This window comes from Prenolepis imparis, unplaced genomic scaffold (genome assembly GCF_030444845.1).
Source record: "Prenolepis imparis isolate NDT839.2.m4 unplaced genomic scaffold, iyPreImpa1.0 SCAF_11, whole genome shotgun sequence".
NCBI lineage: Eukaryota > Metazoa > Arthropoda > Insecta > Hymenoptera > Formicidae > Prenolepis > Prenolepis imparis.
In genome coordinates this window covers 2113279-2131503 of record NW_028141169.1, presented here as the reverse complement: position 1 = coordinate 2131503, position 18225 = coordinate 2113279, and the positions used below count along the sequence as shown (strand labels likewise).

Below are 18225 nucleotides of genomic sequence, written 5' to 3'. Positions count from 1 at the left end.
TCTCAAAATTATATTTTACCAATTTCGTATCCGTGTTATTAGAGAACCAACTATAATAATACAACTCGATGCATGTTGAGGTCTGGTCTGATTCATGTTGGTATTGACTACGTGGAAACTTCAAAGCTTGTCGATCTATCGTGTTTCGGAGATTGCTGATACCTGCTATTGCATGGATAAAGTCACTATCCTTAATTACCAGATCAATGCTACCTGTTAGCACCTAACTTCCATTGTACCCAACTGTAATTCACGTCGCTCATAATTTTCGAGTTTAGTCTTTTCGAGGTAACTTCTAACTCACAAATGGCAATTGTTTGATATATATATTTAATGTTATACAAATTTTTCTTTTTTTTTTCTTGTAAAATTAAAATATTAATTATATACAATGTAATCCGAGTAAATCAGCGATTTCGTGACATGTATCGATTGCAAAACTTTCGCGGAAGGGCGTGCAAGGGCTTTGCCGTGGAACTTAATCGCAGAAGTTTCAATTACGCACCTTAACGGAGAAGTTCTCGGAGCCGACGCAGAGCAGCCTATTGAAATCGGTGCTGTTAACGCTGCGACAGGTGCGATTCCCATTGAGGAGCTTGTTGAACCTCAGCTTCACCATCTCGTCGTGTTCTCCTTCGAAGCGGTACACGCAGCTGCAAAACCCGTTCTGGCCTGCACTTTCAGCACTTAATCGAATCTACACGCCTCGCCGGCCAGGCAAAGGAGCCGGTTCAGTGATCGATACTGCAGGAAGATTACGAGGAGCATCGAAGGTTGGACGCTCGTTAATCGGAAAGCGACTCGCAAAGTGATTCTAAGGGTGTATCATGGTAGCGTGCAACCACCATTACCGAGTTTCTGGTCTCTCTTTTTGGATACCGTAGTTAAATTATTTTCGCCAGAGAACGTTTTTGCCTTTCATTATCCGATCGGGAGATAAATCCCTCCTTGGCGGATGTAAATAGCAATTTTCACTAAATCGAATTAGATTGTTTTTGCTGAATTGAATTAGATTGATTTTTTTGAAGATTATTAGATTGTTCATCTGATCAATCAACATATGGTGAGCGAATATTTTAATTTAAAAGATTTTTTCAACCTATATTATAATATTCTATCAAATATTGATAAATTCTGCACGCAGATTGTTTACTTATCTTGAGGGAGAGAAGATGTGGGAGAGTACATTTCTAGAATATTACATAATAAAATACTCTTTCTTCTCTGTGCATTTCTGCTGAATGTTGCAGCAGAAATTCTTACTTACGAAAAGATCTCGGTCTAACGGCGCAAAGCTCATTTTACGATTGTCGTAAAGTCTAACTGATATTTTATCGAGGTTGTGGAAGATTCGATCCTGCGGACAGTAATAAAAGAACGGCGCGAGCGATAGGACTAGTACGAATGTGTATGTTCGTTCCGTAGGGGGGCACACTTTTTTCGCTACTTTATCGCAGATATCTAGACTCTGCGAGTCGTACGATAGCTATAAAGACTTCGCGAAAAGATGTCTAGGATCTGGGGAAATAAATTGATACAGATCATGATAAGTCCTTCTTTACTGAAAATACTATATCTGGGATGAATCATCGGAAACAGAAGCAAGAGCCGCTATTTAAGTCCTCTGTTTCCGATGATGGGATTCACCGTAAAATACTATACTTCTAAATATTCCTTTATATCGAGGCTTGATATTTGAATAAAAAAAAATACGTATCGATCAATGTGGATTTATCAATAACGAGAATAAGTACAAGCGATAAAACTTTGACGGATATTACGGCGTATATTTTGAATCGCAGTTTAGCGTGCGACATGCAGTTTTAATCTCATCTCCATTTGTGTGTAATACGTCACCTGCAAATCGCTTGATCGCGAAAAAAAAGATAGGAAGAAAAAAACAATATAAATTTTACGACGAGACGACTTACGATATATAACAGCCATTGTTAATAACAGCCATGAATTGACGAATGGTAACGAGTTAACGACATCATTATCGTATCGTTATATCGTTATATTAGCCATCACGATGATATTCCGAACCGAATTGGTCCCCACCCCGTAGGCGATAGATTATCATAATGTCAAACTGTCAACTGCGATACTCTATCGACGAACGAACAATTACGGATAAATGATAATGTGTTGATCGAACGAAGTTGTTGCGTGAGATTATACACTAGAAATTTTGTTATAAATTTCAAAGTGTGAGCCACGTGTTTGGCAAGTTAATCGAGGGTGGACAGTGACGCATATTTCCGGTAAACAAATTCGAGCGAAATATTTTCCACGGTACTCGGAGGATGTGTTTAATTCGCTATATGTAACGACAATATGAATAAGTCGTATTCTTACCTTATATTCTTTGACCCGCCACGACCATACAGGAATATATCGCGCGGTCCACGGAATTTACGATCCGGATAATGGTCTCGGTTGCGGCTATAAAAGACGCGGGAACACGGTCCGCTACCGTATGAATCGCCATCCTGGTGAAGATCGACAAATTCGTACAGAGCGCGAAAGTTGACGGGCCTGGAAAAGAGTGATTTATTTCATGTCAAATTTTTTTAAATTAATTTGTTGAAGCAAAAGTGTGTTCCGAAGAGAGGAGATTAATTATATCTACTATATTTAAGAAATTAATCCGTGAAACAATTAAACAAAAAATTTAAAAAAAACAGAATTTATATAGAAATATAAATTAGAGAAATAAATCTTGTTGTTCTCTCTCTACAATAATGCAATGTCTTAAATCTCGTAAAAACATCAGATTAAGTTCGCAAATGCTAATACGCCTTGCGTTTACGACTGCGGGGATGGATGTATATTAAGGTAATAAAACAACCGCGTTCGCGCGCTAGGAAGTAAAGGGTTAATATGTGCCGCTGTCCGCCAGGGAAAGATCGTTGATGAAGATCGACGAACCCCGGCGGATTGTGGAAGAGGCGACGGGTCTTGAAGAGAAACGTTGCACCGTGCGGTTACCGGGGGATGTTATTAAACCGGCCTGAGCTTATTATAAAGCCTCGCCGGTGTAGGCTTTACTTGGCGCGGAAAGGATTAACTGGACCGTGCGATGTATCCGCATTGCGCATCGCTCATCGTCGGCCGAGCACGCCGTGTCTACACGCGTGATAGACACGTGCGAGAGATAAAAAAAAAATAAATAAATAAAAAATAGAGAGAGAGAGAGAGAGGGCGACGACACGGTAGATCGACACATGGCGTGATGAGCGAATGTAACGCGTGTAAAATGTGAATCGGGGTGTGTCATCGACACACGGCTCGCGAAAGGACCGATTATCAATTATTCACTGACAGAAACGCTGATCTGGATCTTTGTCGCGTGCACTTTGAGGGATTATCGCGTGCGCGAGCAAATGGGAGATAAAGGGGATGTGGGAAGAGGGGAACGCAAATTCCCACCGATTAACGCCGACAAAGATCCGACGTGATCGGGATTTAATTAGGCATTCGATAAAAATCATATTTTTACGCGCCCAAATATTGCGCTCATTTTTTTAAATTATTAACAATTATGACTCTTTCAATATCGAACTTTAGACTTTAAGATTCTATAAAAATCTTTTTCTCTCCTGTCACTTTTAATTATTTATCAAAACCTCTCGAGATCATCTTATTGAAACTCGCGTTTCTTTATGCATATCGTGCACAGGTAGATTTATTAAAATGATTTTTATATTCACGGAGTAACTCGAGTCAAGAGATAAACGTAACATTTTTGGAAAAGGGGAAGAGGGTACGTATATAAAATTAAGCAAATGGGATGTGGAGGTTGCCGCGCGTCTCGGCATTCCTCTAAATTCCGCTATCTTCCCTTCGCAAGGGAAAGGACGGGGGCAAAAAAGGAGGAATCCTTCCACTCTCATGAATAACCTATATTGTAGCTAGTGGTAGAGAGAGCGTAGAGCGCGGCGAACGAATGAAACGTGCTGCTGCGACAGATATTGCGCCGTATTGCTATAAAACGTTCTCGCATATTTCGCTTGTAACGCTCCGGCGGTTCGATGCAGTGTTGTAAGCAAATCGGATGAAACGCGGAATTACAATAAACGTAAGTTGCGTATATGCACGTGTGCATACGTGTGTATACCAATTTTTTAAGCGTTTTAATAATATCATCGATATGCAACTTGTGATCGAAATATATATTCTCTCGAGATTTTTCGATAGTCTATTAATACTTTTCTTTTGCGCACGATTCGAAATAAAGAGAATTTATTGATATTTTTTAAACTTTTGGATTTTCTTCGATTTGCACGGCCAGTTGCATTCGTCTATGGATTTTTCAATCTTTTTTATTTCTCTTTTCCTGTATATGAATATTTTTGCGAAGAATATGCTCGGATTACTGTCGAAGCAAAAAGCAAAGAGAATTATTATAATCCTTTAGAGGGAAATTAATATAATCTTTCAGAATATAGATACGATTAAGACATTAATGAAACTTATTAATCCAATTGCAATATTGTTTACTAGTGGCAATCCAATTAATGTTAAGGAACAAGTTACAAAAGTTATATAACTTTTTAAACGGATATCAGAGGTTACAAGCAGGCTAGCGAATTTAATTAAAACATAGGATATAAAAGCGATACTTTAACTCAAACTTTAATTTAACTCTTTATTTAATTGAAAAATATTTTTATATACGAGTGTGTTCAGATATCTTCTTTTAATAATTTTAGTATCTTTGCGCGTTCAATCTCTTCAACCGATAAAATATATCGGGTGTAAGATATTTTAATTTCGATAATTCAAATTGTCATTAAAAATTACTTGCCTAAGCGCCGTCGACTCAATCATGCGCATCTCGATAGTCAGGCTGCTGCCGGAGGAGACGAAGCTTTCCCCCAAAGAGCACGGACGACTCGTGTTCTGCAAGATAGCGTGATCGCAAGTCTTCGGTACTTTATCCTTGCAGTATCTCGCCAGCAACGTGGTATTGCTCGCGGGACGCGAAAGAACGGTTTGAATCGGGTCACCCATCCTCTCGGCGTAACGCTGACGTTCTTTCTCACTGAAACAGACACAGTTGCGTTGACTCTCTTTCGTAAAAATTAAATTCTTTAAATAATTCAGCAAATTACGGCGACTAGAAAAATTAACAATAAATAATAATTAATCGATCAAGCAAAAGTTGCTGCGTAACCAGGCAAGAATTAAGAATGAAGGAAAGCGAAATAATATACTATATACCAGGCGACGTCGTTGCACTCGGACAACGGCATCATCTCGCCGTCCCAGACCATCAGCGTCGTGGAGCAATCCTCGTCCGTGGTGGACAGACTTGTGCCCACGTGGAACTTGAGGATGGACAACCAGACGCGAAACTGCGGCTGCGGCGGTCTCGGGGCCGGTCGCCTCCAGACGGTACCGGGTCGCTGCTCCGGGAACTTTGGCAGCGGTTGCGGGGGCGTCGGGCTCGGCAGGGTGGGACCGGCGCCGCGAAGATGGTACAGGCACGTGCTGTTTCTCGGCAGTGAGTGACGGGGCGACGCCAGGACGCCACCGCCGGTGCCCCTCAGCCAGAACTCGCAACGCTTATTCTTGGCGTAGGTCGGCGATTCGGCGTCCACGAACGTGACCTGGAAGCCGACGCGCGTTCACAGTGGGTTTGCGTGCAGAGGGGTTTCGCGTCGCCCTCTTCGAAAAGGGGGAGGAAGGGGGAGGGTGGTTGAGCGGATTGCCCGAGCGATCGCGTGTTTGCGGTATTATCTGATACGAATGTATTCTGCGGTGTGTCGTTAGGAAATTTTACGGGATAATGCGAGCGTCGGTGATATCGTTGTTTCTGCTCTATAATACGGAAGCTCGTTGAATTTTATACGCAATCAACGAGGTGAAACGAATTCCAAAATTCTTGCTTTTGTAACACAGAAAGTAGAAAAGGAGATGATAATTTATATCTCAGTTCTTTAAATAATTAGATTGGTCGGAATGTACAATCATTTTTACGATCATGCATTATTTCGATAGTATATAATAATTTTCTTTGATTATCGCGTAATTTGTTGCATTGACAGGATTAATAATGGTATAATCGATTAAATAGCATGTGTATAATGAAATGTTTGTCTCAAGGAGTTATGTAATTCAAACGCAAGACATGATTCATTTTCCAAAGTATTCTCCCTCGTAGAATATTGTCTACATCTACATATCTAAAGTGTTTAATTTTATGGGTGATTAAGAAGAGGTGGATAGCTTAGACGTTAATTAAGGTGGTCATTATGCAGTTTATGGCGAAAGCTCGCTCACGTACTTGCACTTCTAATTGAAATCCATGTAGGGAATGGGGCGGCGTCGGATGTAAGAAGGTGCCATAAGGGGAGGTAGTAAACTCCACGAGGATCTCCGGACCGCTGCTGATGGCCTCCGGTACGGGTTCTCCGCCGCCGCAAAATTTTAGGATCACGGGCTCCCTAGTGGTGTATCCGTCATATACTGTTACATAATCCTGTAAAGGTAAATTTATATCTATCTCGCGTGGAAGAGATAAGTGTAATTCGAGAACAAAGCGATCAAATTCCTACGTACGGTAGAATCATCGTCGATCTAATTTTATCATCTTAATATCTAATTCGTTAAATTAATATAAAATAATGAAATATTTTAACTAAATATTTATTACTACTACTTGTACACAGAGAGAATTTTCTCTTAGAATTTACCCTAAAAATTATGGTAATCGTGGGACAATATTGTATGAAAAGAATTTTATGAGAATTTCTCTGATTAATATTTATCACAATAAAATGTAAAATATGTTTGATTAATTTTACTATGCAGTTTAGTAAAATTAATCAAACATGTTTTATATTTTATTGTGATAGATATTATTATTTTTATTGTGATAAATATTAATCAGAGAACGTCTCATAAAATTTTTTTCATATTGTTCCACGATTATCATGATTTTCAGGATAAATTCTAAGAGAAAATTCTCTTAATGTATATTACTAAATATTATATAATTTAAATAATATCTTAACCAATTCTTACGTGAATTGGTTAAGATATTAGTATTGATAATATTAAAATTAGAAAAGTTTGATATATTGAAAGACGTAGCTCTGAAATATATTTAACAGATTTACTCTGAAGAAAGAAAATCAGAAAGCTATACAGATTTATCGTCCTGAATAAATCACAGCAAGAGAGTGATTGAATTTGTGCGGCTGCGTTTAGCACGCAATCGGCTCTCTACGTATATATATTGGCACGAGAAATATCGCAGTCGTGACTTTTTTCCAACCGCGCGGGAAAGAGAGAACGCGAAACTTAGAAATTTCTCCGCTGACAGGAGATCACTATGCAAAGGCATTCGCGACTGCTTGGCAGACCGGTCACGTGTTGTGTCTCCGGCGATCCTCCCTTTTCTCCGTCTCTGTCTCGAATTTATATCAGCTAATCCAATTTTCGCGGTGGCTTTACGTACCTGAACGACGTCGCAATCTTGCCAAAGACGTAGCTCCCGGGGCGGCGGCTCTGCCTGAGTAGCTGGTCTCGCTCTTACAGCTACCAATTGGCCTCGGGGCTGTTTTACGTGTATTAAAGCGTGTTTGCCCGCCGGCACTTCATGCTGTCTCACCTGCGTCATAGATAAATGCGAGTGAGTACTTCTACCTACTCAAACTGAATTTTTCTCACATAAAATCATTTTCTTAATGCTTATATGCTTATATGCATTATGCGGCAGAGATTATAATTATATTTTCTTAGCGACTAAAGATACAAACAACAATATGTTTACATCAAATGGTATCAGTTTTAATTCTTTTATTTCTTTATTTTTCATACTAATTAAAAATTAGTTTTTATCTTCTAAAAAAGTTATTGTATTATAAGAACAATCATGCATTTAAGAATTAAATAGACTTAATGGATTTTTCTATAAAACTTTAGCACGAAATGTTGAATTAATTTTTTTATTTGAATGTCTTTTTTATAATTTAAATGAATAATGCTTTATTAAAAGAAATCATGTAGATTTTTTTAGTACAACGTAAAAATAAATTTTAAGTTTGCCTTTTACTCATCACAATAGAGTTAACAGAATAAATACGTGACGAATCGATCTTTATTTAGGTATCGGAGACTTTACGATGTTGAGCGTAAGTGCGCGATCAGAATGGGTTGTATCGAAGTTTTCGAAATAAGATAAACTTTTAGTAGAGAAATATACCGACAGAGATTGCGAGCTTCGAAGTCGTAATCGAAGTCTATCTAGCGCAAGTCCCACGAGTGTCCGCCTGTCTATAGTACACGAAGAGGATAAATGACCGCCTCCGATTGTTGAAACGGGAGGCCGTAAATTCCACCGAAACCTTCACGTATTTCGTCCATCCGAGTGACTGAGTATCCAGGAGGTTGATTAGTTTCGCGGCATCGATTCGCGATGACAAATGCTCACATTATTACAACCGCCATTGGCTACTGAGCTTCATCAGAAATAATAGCTTTCGTGCAGAACGAAATTGAGTATTTATACTGGAGAAAAAGACGAAAAGTTAAATAGAGATCAAGAGAAAATAATTTAGAAGAAAAGTAATGAAAAGAGTTTAAACATTTCGTCTCATTATTTTTTTCTATTTTTCTTTTTAAATTAAATTTTTGTCGTAACAAAATCAGAGTGATACCTTGCCAATTCCTTATATTGCCGATATGAATTTCGTACTTGGCTGCCGACCAATTTTGAATTTTCCATTTGCAAATAAAAAATTGTACCGGCCATACAAAGTCACTCGCATTGATTTACGTGATAAGGAGACTCGCACGGTACCTAGCGAGATGTTAAGGGAAAATAATGGCCACCGGAAGAGAATCCGTCCGATTTGTTAACCGCATGCAAGGGAAAGAGCCATTTTTACGACTTCCGTTGCCAGGTGTGTGTCTGCTTGAAACAGAAATATGAACCGCGTCAAGACTCCAGAGAGAGGATTCCTGTCTGACTATGTCGATCGTATATCACTGCCGCGCATCTGCTCGACGACGACTGAATTAATTCGAGCGATGATACATTATCCTAATGATACGCCCGATGTTTCCCTAATGAGCAACCTAAGATGGAAAGCGCAGAAGATGGAAACTCTTATAAACATTATTTTTTTTTGCATATTTTGAATATTGCTGAATACTTCTTCGCATATTATTTTTTATTGAAGTTATGCGTTATTAGATATTTCATAAAACCTGAATGACAAATTTACTCTCACTAGCATTACTTAAAGTATGGTTATATATCCTGCGATAATTTTTTTACAAGCTTTTACGGTCTAGAATAAAAACACAAAAGTAGTTGAGCCAATGGGGGGCACAATTTCGGCGAGCCTTACCGCGTAATAGCAGGTGAGATTGCGGGGATAGAGACCGGGAAAGTTGGGCGACTGCAATCTGCACTTCTTCCGGTCGCAGTCGGTGAATATACGGGAGCAATAAGTCCCGGATATTAGGTCCCCTAAGAACTGCTCCGAGCTCGGCTTCGTAGGCATCGGTGGCACGTGTTGCTCGACCATTTGCACCGGCATCGCCATCGACGTGTTCGCGTACGCGACGGACGTGCGCTCGGTCGACGCCGGCATCCCGGCGACCTGCGTTATTCCTGACCACGTGACATTGGAATTTTAATCATCGACGGCGAAAATATCGGGAAATTCTTTGTCCGCACAATTTCAATGGCCGTCCGCTAACGATAACCCGCCTCCGTGCAATTTTGCAAATGTGGGATCGCTTCAAACAATTCCTTTGTCAGATATTCGCTCGGAAAGTGTATTCGAGTTTTATTCATTAAACGAGGTGACACAATTATATATATATATATATATATATATATATATATATATATATTTGGACAAATATATATTAAAATATATATTAAAAGTATCACAAGTATATTAGATTTTCAAGCTCGAAATATTTACGCATCTTATACTTATAAGTGTCTTAAAGTTGCACAAACAATCGCACTTTTTTATTATTTATAACACAAAATATTTTATAACGAAATATAATAACGAAACGACATTTTTATGATAGTAATAATAATAATATTTATAAAGTAGGAACGAAACAACGCGAAATCCAAAATTTCGTTAGATTTTACTGGGACAGTCTTACTACAGAAAATTTCTAAATTTGTTCCGAACTGATTGCAACGAAATGAGTACACGAAATAAAGGCCATGGAACGTGGGACAAATGTCGAAGCCAAACTTCGAGATACGTGCTCGAAATCTGTAAACGGAAGCTGATCACCTACCGACGAAGGGATTTCCGTAACGCACCACCGCGTCGGACTTTCTGATCATCTTGTACGCCATCCTAAAGTCGAAGTTGAATCCCGTCTGATCTTTGCTGAGCCTAAGCAGCTTGAGGATGATCGAGACACTGGGTGTTTCGCTATAATAGATCGCGGGCCCCCAGGACGTGCCGCACCAAAGACCGCCGACATCGGGACGTTGTGCCTCCGAGATCTGCAAGGATCCATCGGGACATCCCTCCGCGGTGAATGACACGAATTTGCCTAGAGTGAAACTGTCGAAGGTCAGCTGCAACCGAAAAAAAAAATTCTGCATAAATAATAACGAACAAATGTTGAGTAATGTTAAAATAATAGACTAGAAGAGAGATTTAAACTTATTAAAAAAAGAGAATATTTTATCATATTCTAATTTATTAGAAGGTATAAAGATATCTTATGTATATTAAATATCCATTTTTTATATCTTTAATTAATTTTTTAAATATATTTTTCAAAATTTTATTTAATGACCGACAGTGTCGCGATTGGATGAGTGACTTTACTGCGAAAGTTTCCTCTTTACATTGCCGATCAAATAAATTCGCATCGGCAGCCTCATCGATCATTGATCGAGCCGTCAGAAATGGATAGTTTGCACGATTTTTCACACGAAAGAGCAGTCACGCACGTCCGCTCGCGTCGCGCGATTAAAATATCGACAATCCCGCTTTTTTGGAGATGATAGAAAGCGGTTTTGCAGCACGTAGTCATGCGAGTGCTATGATTGACGTGATAAGCACCGATCAAGAAATATTTATGTGCAACAGAATGCGCCTGCTGTATTTAAGAATATTTCGCAGCCAATGACTGCATCAAGTTTATTTATCTCATGATCTCAAGTCTTTTCTTTTTTAAGAGAAACTTTAGAGGAAATAGAGTGAGTCTCGTAAATTCATGTTGACTTGAATGTCAGACGATAATTTCGCACGACTACTATATTCTGTTACATCTGTTCTTTTACATCCACTATGAATTTTGGCGCAGCCGCTGGCTCCTTTGAGAGAGAAATAAGGACAATAAACATTTCTACGTATAAACCACTGGCACGGGATTCTCGTGACCTGCGCTATGCAGATATGAGAAAGCCGGCAAATATTACCGTGTAAATAATTCGGCGGCTGGAGGCGAAAAAGGGTTTTTGTGCGCGCTCTCGAGAAAGTTTTCGCGCTCTCGGAAACTCGGCGCGCGGTCAGTTTCAGACGCAATCGTCGGAAAATTCGCGACGTTTATTAAAAATTCCGCTTTTAATTTCTCCGCAGAGAAAAGTCAAGTAGAAAAAAAATACCTAATTCCCTTCGTTGCGGCGTGAAAAATGGACGCGCAAATGTTTTTTCTTTTTTCCGGAATATGGCGAACGTTATTCCTTCGCCCCATGCATGTATGTTTCAGCTGCGTAATATATTCGAGATTCTTTTTAAGAAAACGCGTTTCACTTCGGAGGATACTAATAGTTAATTCCCTTCACGCAAAGAAAATAATTATTCTTAGCACTCGGTTTCGGACTTCCTTAATCTACGATTCGTTAAAAACTTATTCGGAATTTAATTTGCTACATAAATCCAGCGTCGTTTTGTCTTTCTTCTGCTTCATTATTTTCTGGTTTCTTTCTTGAACTTCGTTACTTCGTTAATGCATACTTTAATTAAAGTCAGATTCAGTGAAAATGTAATTTATTGCAAATTTCCGAGACGCGTTAGTTTTTTTCGTGAAAAAATTATTATAATTCGTAAATTATAGTATATTTATAGTACATTTACAGTTCGTGAAAAGAAACTGTCTCGCGCTTTTTACCATTAAATAATGATACGAATATAGAATCGGTGTAATATTAATATACAAATAATAATACGAAAAGTTGGCCTCTTAAATATATAAATTCGTTTTGAACATTACACGAGCGTAGAAGACTTTCTCATTTGATTTTTTATACAATAATAATTGAAAATGAATAGTCTGAAGACTCACCTGCACGATATCACCAAAATCGTCACCTGGCGCGTTAAAGGTGAGCTTGCAAATGTAAGGCACCTTATCCTCCTTCGGTCGATGCAGTTCCAGATCATACGTCTTCCCCACGTCGCCATAATACGTTTTATTGCAAGCTGCAACATGAATATTAAGATACTTAAATATTTCACGTTCTTTCCTATTCTTATATATTATATATATGTCGATACTTATTTTTATATTCTCTCTTCTATTTATTCCTCAGATTATTTTTATTGAGTTTGTGAAGTGTTTATAATATCAAAGTACTCGCCTTTATTGGAAATTTGCTCGACACATTCAATCGCTATATTATAATTGAATGCACGTGCACGTGCACGTTATATGATGTGTGACATCTATTTTTAACATAAAACTCGACCAAAGTATAATTTATTATATTTTCCGATCTATATAATTATTATATAAATATAAGAAACAGTTTATCTCTCTCTCTCTCTCTCTCATAAAAATAAGTATATAGATGCCGTATATCACCTATATAATTATTTCGATAATTTTTACAATCCCTATATCTTTGACCCTACATCTCGATTGTCTTTTCTCTTATTCGATAACAAAAGGAATACATTGTTCTACAGTGGATTCCACCTTATCTTCTTGAAACCGATTTCTTACTGCGGCCAACAACGTCGTCATGGCCGTCCGTAAATTTTCTCTTACGAATAGCATTTTTCAAACCCGGAAGTGCACTTCCCAGAGCCGTGAAAAATCGTATCTGTGGCTAAAAATTTATGGGAAAAGAGAATGGTCGACGAGCATGCCTTTCTGTAATATTTTCATCATATTTTTTTTCTCCATAAAAACTATTACAAAAAATCTAAATTTTATTCTTACAAGGATATAATTTTATAATATAATTATATATTTTTATATTTCTTATTTAATTATTCGATTCGATTAAAACTTATGATTTAATGGGATAAGATGCGTAAGTAATTATTGGAATTGCATTAATCAACTCGAATCGTTCTTTTATCTTGATTTTGTACAATTCTAGTTATAAGTCATTAGCCGTCATGAAAGCTCCATTTTAGCTTTCTACAAAATTAGTATTCTTGCAAACGGCCAGTGGAATTAACTTGATTACAGAGTTTTCAATGTAATCGCTAGATTAGAGACGACAGGTTAAAATAAAGAGCCCGTTCGTTGTAATAATGTCCAAACGTTTCCGTTGGATGTATTTTTATTTAAAATCAACGATGAAAGTAACGGCAAGAAAAACGTACATAAATACAACGTTTAATCTGTACTTAAGTCTTCCTTACTTTCGTTAGCGAATTCGCGAAATGTCTTCCGCGAATGTGAATTATTCGAGATAACGTCTGTGTATATAAAATGTCGACAAAAAAACTTTAGACGAAGCCGCGTCATAATCCATAAGTATATATGGCATTCCCGTTCCCTCATCAACCACGAGTCGATTCCATCAAAGAGATTACGAGGGGGCGAACCCTCGCGGATCGTAGAGCATGCCGAAATAAGGAATTGATGGAAGATGGTAATGAATTATCGATGAGTCGCGTCGTTTGTTTCGTGCCAGGCATTCTGGTTCGATGTTTCGGATGAGAAACGAACGAACGGGAGAAGCGACGACTGTGGGCAATGCTTCCCTTCTTCATTCATGTTTAATAGCATTTGCGTCTGGAAAAACGGCGCTCAAAGCCTTGTGAATATGACCTTCTGCGAGAGGTGAAAGACATATACGATCAACGGGGCACATGATATTTCCGGAGAACTTTCGGCTGAATATTTATTTATTCAAGATTCAATATCTAACGAATAGAAAAGAATCTGTCAAATCTGTCCAAGTGCGCGAACTCACGATTCAGCGAAATACTAATTTGATCAAATTTTTTTCACGAAGATATTTATAGCGCGTATCTAAAGATTTTTTACTATTTAAAAGTAATACGTAATAATTTTACATAATTTTATCTAATGATTTTATATGCGTGTTCTTTGAAATAAAGACGTTTCAATGTATAAAGAATTAAAATGATATATATGTTAAAAATAAATTTAATTAATATCTCTATTAAGAATTTATATAAAGAATTTATATTAAGAATTTATATAAAATTACGAAAAGAAAGTTCGTGAAACTAGCGTTCTAAAGTAATTTTTAATTTTTTGGATTATTGTGTGTATATTTCCTTAGTTTCCATAATAAAAATAAAAATTTTAAATGCGAAGATTATGCAAAGATCGATATAAGATAAGAAGAAACTTTTGTTAAACAAAGTTTTTAGAAACTTCAGAGGAATTACATTATACTACAATTTCACTATATAGTACATGATTACCATTACTTATCTCCTATATCGAAATAAATTAATTAATTCCCAATATCTTCTTTTTCTTCATCTTGTAAAAAACATTATTCCAAATAATGACATGACTGTGTGTGTGATACTCACAAAATAATATAATACAAAATAAATAATTGCACATTTATTTTATTTGAATTAATTTTTTTTAGTTTTTTTAACGATTAAATTATTTCGAATATATAATTACACTATACTATAAAAAAAAACTACAGTAAGAATTTTTTACGAAAACTTGCTTTAGGTATATACTTCCTTTAATTTTTATCGTTTTATCTCAGGTAATCTTATGACATTCCTCAGAGAATGTTACCGTTCACTTTGGGAACTACTGCTCTGCGAACCTCAACTCGTTCACGATTTTCATCGAATAGACGACTCGGGAATGCACTCGTCGATCGAGTTGCTTTGGCTTCCCCGCGCACGTCCTAGACGGAATTATCCCTAGTTTCGGTTGATTACACTGGACTATTGTGAGGCTTCAAGGGCTCATAATAGATGTATAGGGGTGGAAATCAAGGGTTCGCCGGATAGACGAGGGCGTCGTAGAATCAAAATGGTTGTCACATATACACATACACAATATACCCATACACACACATAGACACATAATACGTACCATTTCCAGGCACCGGGTCATTTCTAATCGGAACACTGACTTGTGGTGATCTAATAGATTATTTCGAAGTCATGCCTTTGCCTCGGAATAATCCCTTTAACAATCGATTTCGATATGGGAGATAAGTAACGGTAATCGTGTACTATATAGTGAAATTGTAGTATAATGTAATTCCTCTGAAGTTTCTAAAAACTTTGTTTAACAAAAGTTTCTTCTTATCTTATATCGATCTTTGCATGAAATATCGCATTAAAAATTTTTATTTTTATTATGGAAAATTTTTAAAGATTAAATATCTAAATAAAAATAAAAATAATTAAATATATTAATAAAATTATCCGCTTACTATCGTTCAATCAGTCATACAAATACTTTTCACTTTTTTACATATTAAGTCGACTTTAATTAATTCAATATATACATTTTTTATGCGCATATTTTGCGTAAAATTCATTTGTTTACATTTTTCGAAGTTTACTTAACAAAGATCGGGAATTTCAGTTTACCGAGTTTTGAGCGATTACGAAATTTATGTGTTTGTCTGACTAATGGTCGACATAAACCATTTGTTCCGTCAGCCACGTCTGGCCATGGGCTGCATTCTACTACTGTGGCATCAAGGAGCCTCTCTAGCGGAAGCGTCTGACGAATGACTAGTTTCTGTCACTGCCGCGGTACATTCCATCGAGTATCTCGGTTCGTACGAAGCGAAGACAGACATTCTGGAAACACTGTGACTAATAACTCTATTCTTAATGAAAACTAACACTTTACGTCACGTTATGTCAAGCGCGATTGATTTGATCGCATGTGCTCAACAATCACGAAAATTTCTCATTGCATTAAAAAAATAAACAAAATTATACGAATTATATAAATTATGAGAATTATATAAAGATACATTAATTTTTATAAATTTGTTAATAACAAATCTCGATTTATGAAGAAAAAAATTGCGAAACAATTGAGCGAATTAAACACATTCGTTCTTAAACATATTCTAGAGATAACAGCGATTTAACTGTTTCATATTTTGCCTTGCGCTGTTCATGTTCACGCAAACAGTTAACCGAGAGTAGTTCCAAAGCTAAACGTGTCCTTTGTACTGTGCAATCGAATTCGAGTTGGCAAGTAGGGACTGCCATGCACAATTGGCGTCGAGCCAAACGCGTTTAACAATGCCTGAAAATCTGGATTCGGAATGAATGCGTCTCCTTCCGTCAGCTACGATCCTCGTGAATTTTCCGATTCTTCCTCATCAGGTCGATGAACATTGATATATATATATATATATATATAAAACTACTACTACTATCGTTGAGTTTTAAAAAAAATATATTAACTTTAAATTTACAAAATTGTTATTGCACATCAAATGATCTACAATCTTAAATATACTTTGAGGGAAAAAAAAAGAAAAAGAACAAAATGATTTATCTCGGAAAATATTTTCCACGATATATGTTCCCGAGATCGTGTCATTACGGAATTTTTGCACGAGTAACGAACAATAAAAAGAGATGCGACCTCTCGACGCGTCTCGTCTCGTCGACGAGATACGGATTTTTCGCAGCCGGCAAAAAATAGAGGCGCGCGCATTACATACGCGAAATTCTATGACGCGTAGCTGTTGTCAGGCGACGAATTCGCACGCCGCTCCACTTGGCACCATTCGTGTAAAAGTATGAAAGTGTACAATCCCGAATAACAAGAAGAGGAGAGACGCGTGAGAGCGTATGAACGCGCGCGGAACGAAATTGCAAACGAGAAAAATCAAATGTGACTTGGCTAACGCAATACTCAGGAGTATTCGCTGATAAGAATATTATTTAACGATGAATACGTATATTCCACAGAAGTGTGTATGTTCGTTAACGTAGAAAATAGCAACTTATAAACTCTCAAATAATTAAACAAAAAGAAATAATTGATACAATAATAATCGAATCAGTTCCTTTCAAGACGATACAAATGACCGCGTGACATCCATATAAGACTTATATATCCATTTCACGTGAGAATGTCCTTGTCCTGCGCATCTGGTGGTAAAGTGGAGATAAAATAAGAGGAAATAAATATCACGTAACGCAAGCACTCAATGTAGCAAACATCCACATCGATACTATTCAGAGACAGAGATCATTTAGTGTATACGATACATACATACATACACACAGAAAAGTAAATAAATTAAATTAAAAACAATAAAGTCAAATATGTTCACAGATTACATTAAAAGTAAATTAAGTTAACAATAATGGCAGAATAAAATGCATTTCGCTGATCGCCCTGCAGGTGGAATGCAATTCCAATTACGTTTGTCAAATGGATAATTGGATTACATGAGCCAGTGAGCAATCGCGAAGATTGATTTCTATATGCACATTCTCCTCTCCTTTCTACTTACTATGCTCTTCTTCTACTCCATATGTATTCAGCGAATAAATAATTGATTTCGGATAAGCGGTGAGTGCGTTTCGTTGTCGCGACGCAACGACATCGAGGTTGAGTAACAAGCGCGCTGACACTTCCAGATTCAGTTAACGTCTTCGTCAGTTAAGATGCGCATCCGCGGATAATGCGTTACATAAGATTGAAATTCGCTTTGAAACATAGTTGACGCCATTGTTTATCAGAAGCTTACTTTCAGCGGAGAAAGAGAGAAACGTTCCCAACTTTGTTGAAAGAGCGAAAGGACATTGAAGTTGGATTAACTCGGAAAAAGACATATTCATGACACGAGTGCATTCGTCTTGCTGATGCATCCAATTGCACTAAGCGCAAGATTAACGTCTACGAGCGACTGCGGCACTGCGATAAAAATTATCGCCCCTATTTCAGAAAAAGCGATTACTTTTTTTTTACACCCCGCACCATCTCAAAAAGAAAAAAGCAATGTCTCTCTCCTCTCTGAATATCGTGCGTTATATTTATGATTTA

General features: G+C 37.3%; 1 protein-coding gene and 1 long non-coding RNA gene across 10 annotated transcripts in view; one reads left to right on the top strand and one right to left on the bottom strand.

The window, feature by feature from the left end:
- LOC145943116 (uncharacterized) overlaps positions 1–18225 on the top strand; it is a 240043-nt gene that overhangs the window by 13910 nt on the left and 207908 nt on the right. The window lies entirely within an intron of this gene.
- LOC145943103 (uncharacterized) overlaps positions 1–18225 on the bottom strand; it is a 155245-nt gene that overhangs the window by 12937 nt on the left and 124083 nt on the right. For all 8 annotated transcript variants that reach the window (XM_083050474.1, XM_083050473.1, XM_083050475.1 and 5 more), the window contains 9 exons: positions 12295–12431; positions 10288–10576; positions 9366–9631; positions 7469–7621; positions 6293–6487; positions 5227–5615; positions 4811–5047; positions 2359–2538; positions 506–653 (listed from right to left, as the gene is read on the bottom strand). In XM_083050474.1, the coding sequence (XP_082906600.1) occupies positions 506–653; positions 2359–2538; positions 4811–5047; positions 5227–5615; positions 6293–6487; positions 7469–7621; positions 9366–9631; positions 10288–10576; positions 12295–12431 (1994 nt within the window). The remainder of the gene's footprint in view (positions 1–505; positions 654–2358; positions 2539–4810; positions 5048–5226; positions 5616–6292; positions 6488–7468; positions 7622–9365; positions 9632–10287; positions 10577–12294; positions 12432–18225) is intronic.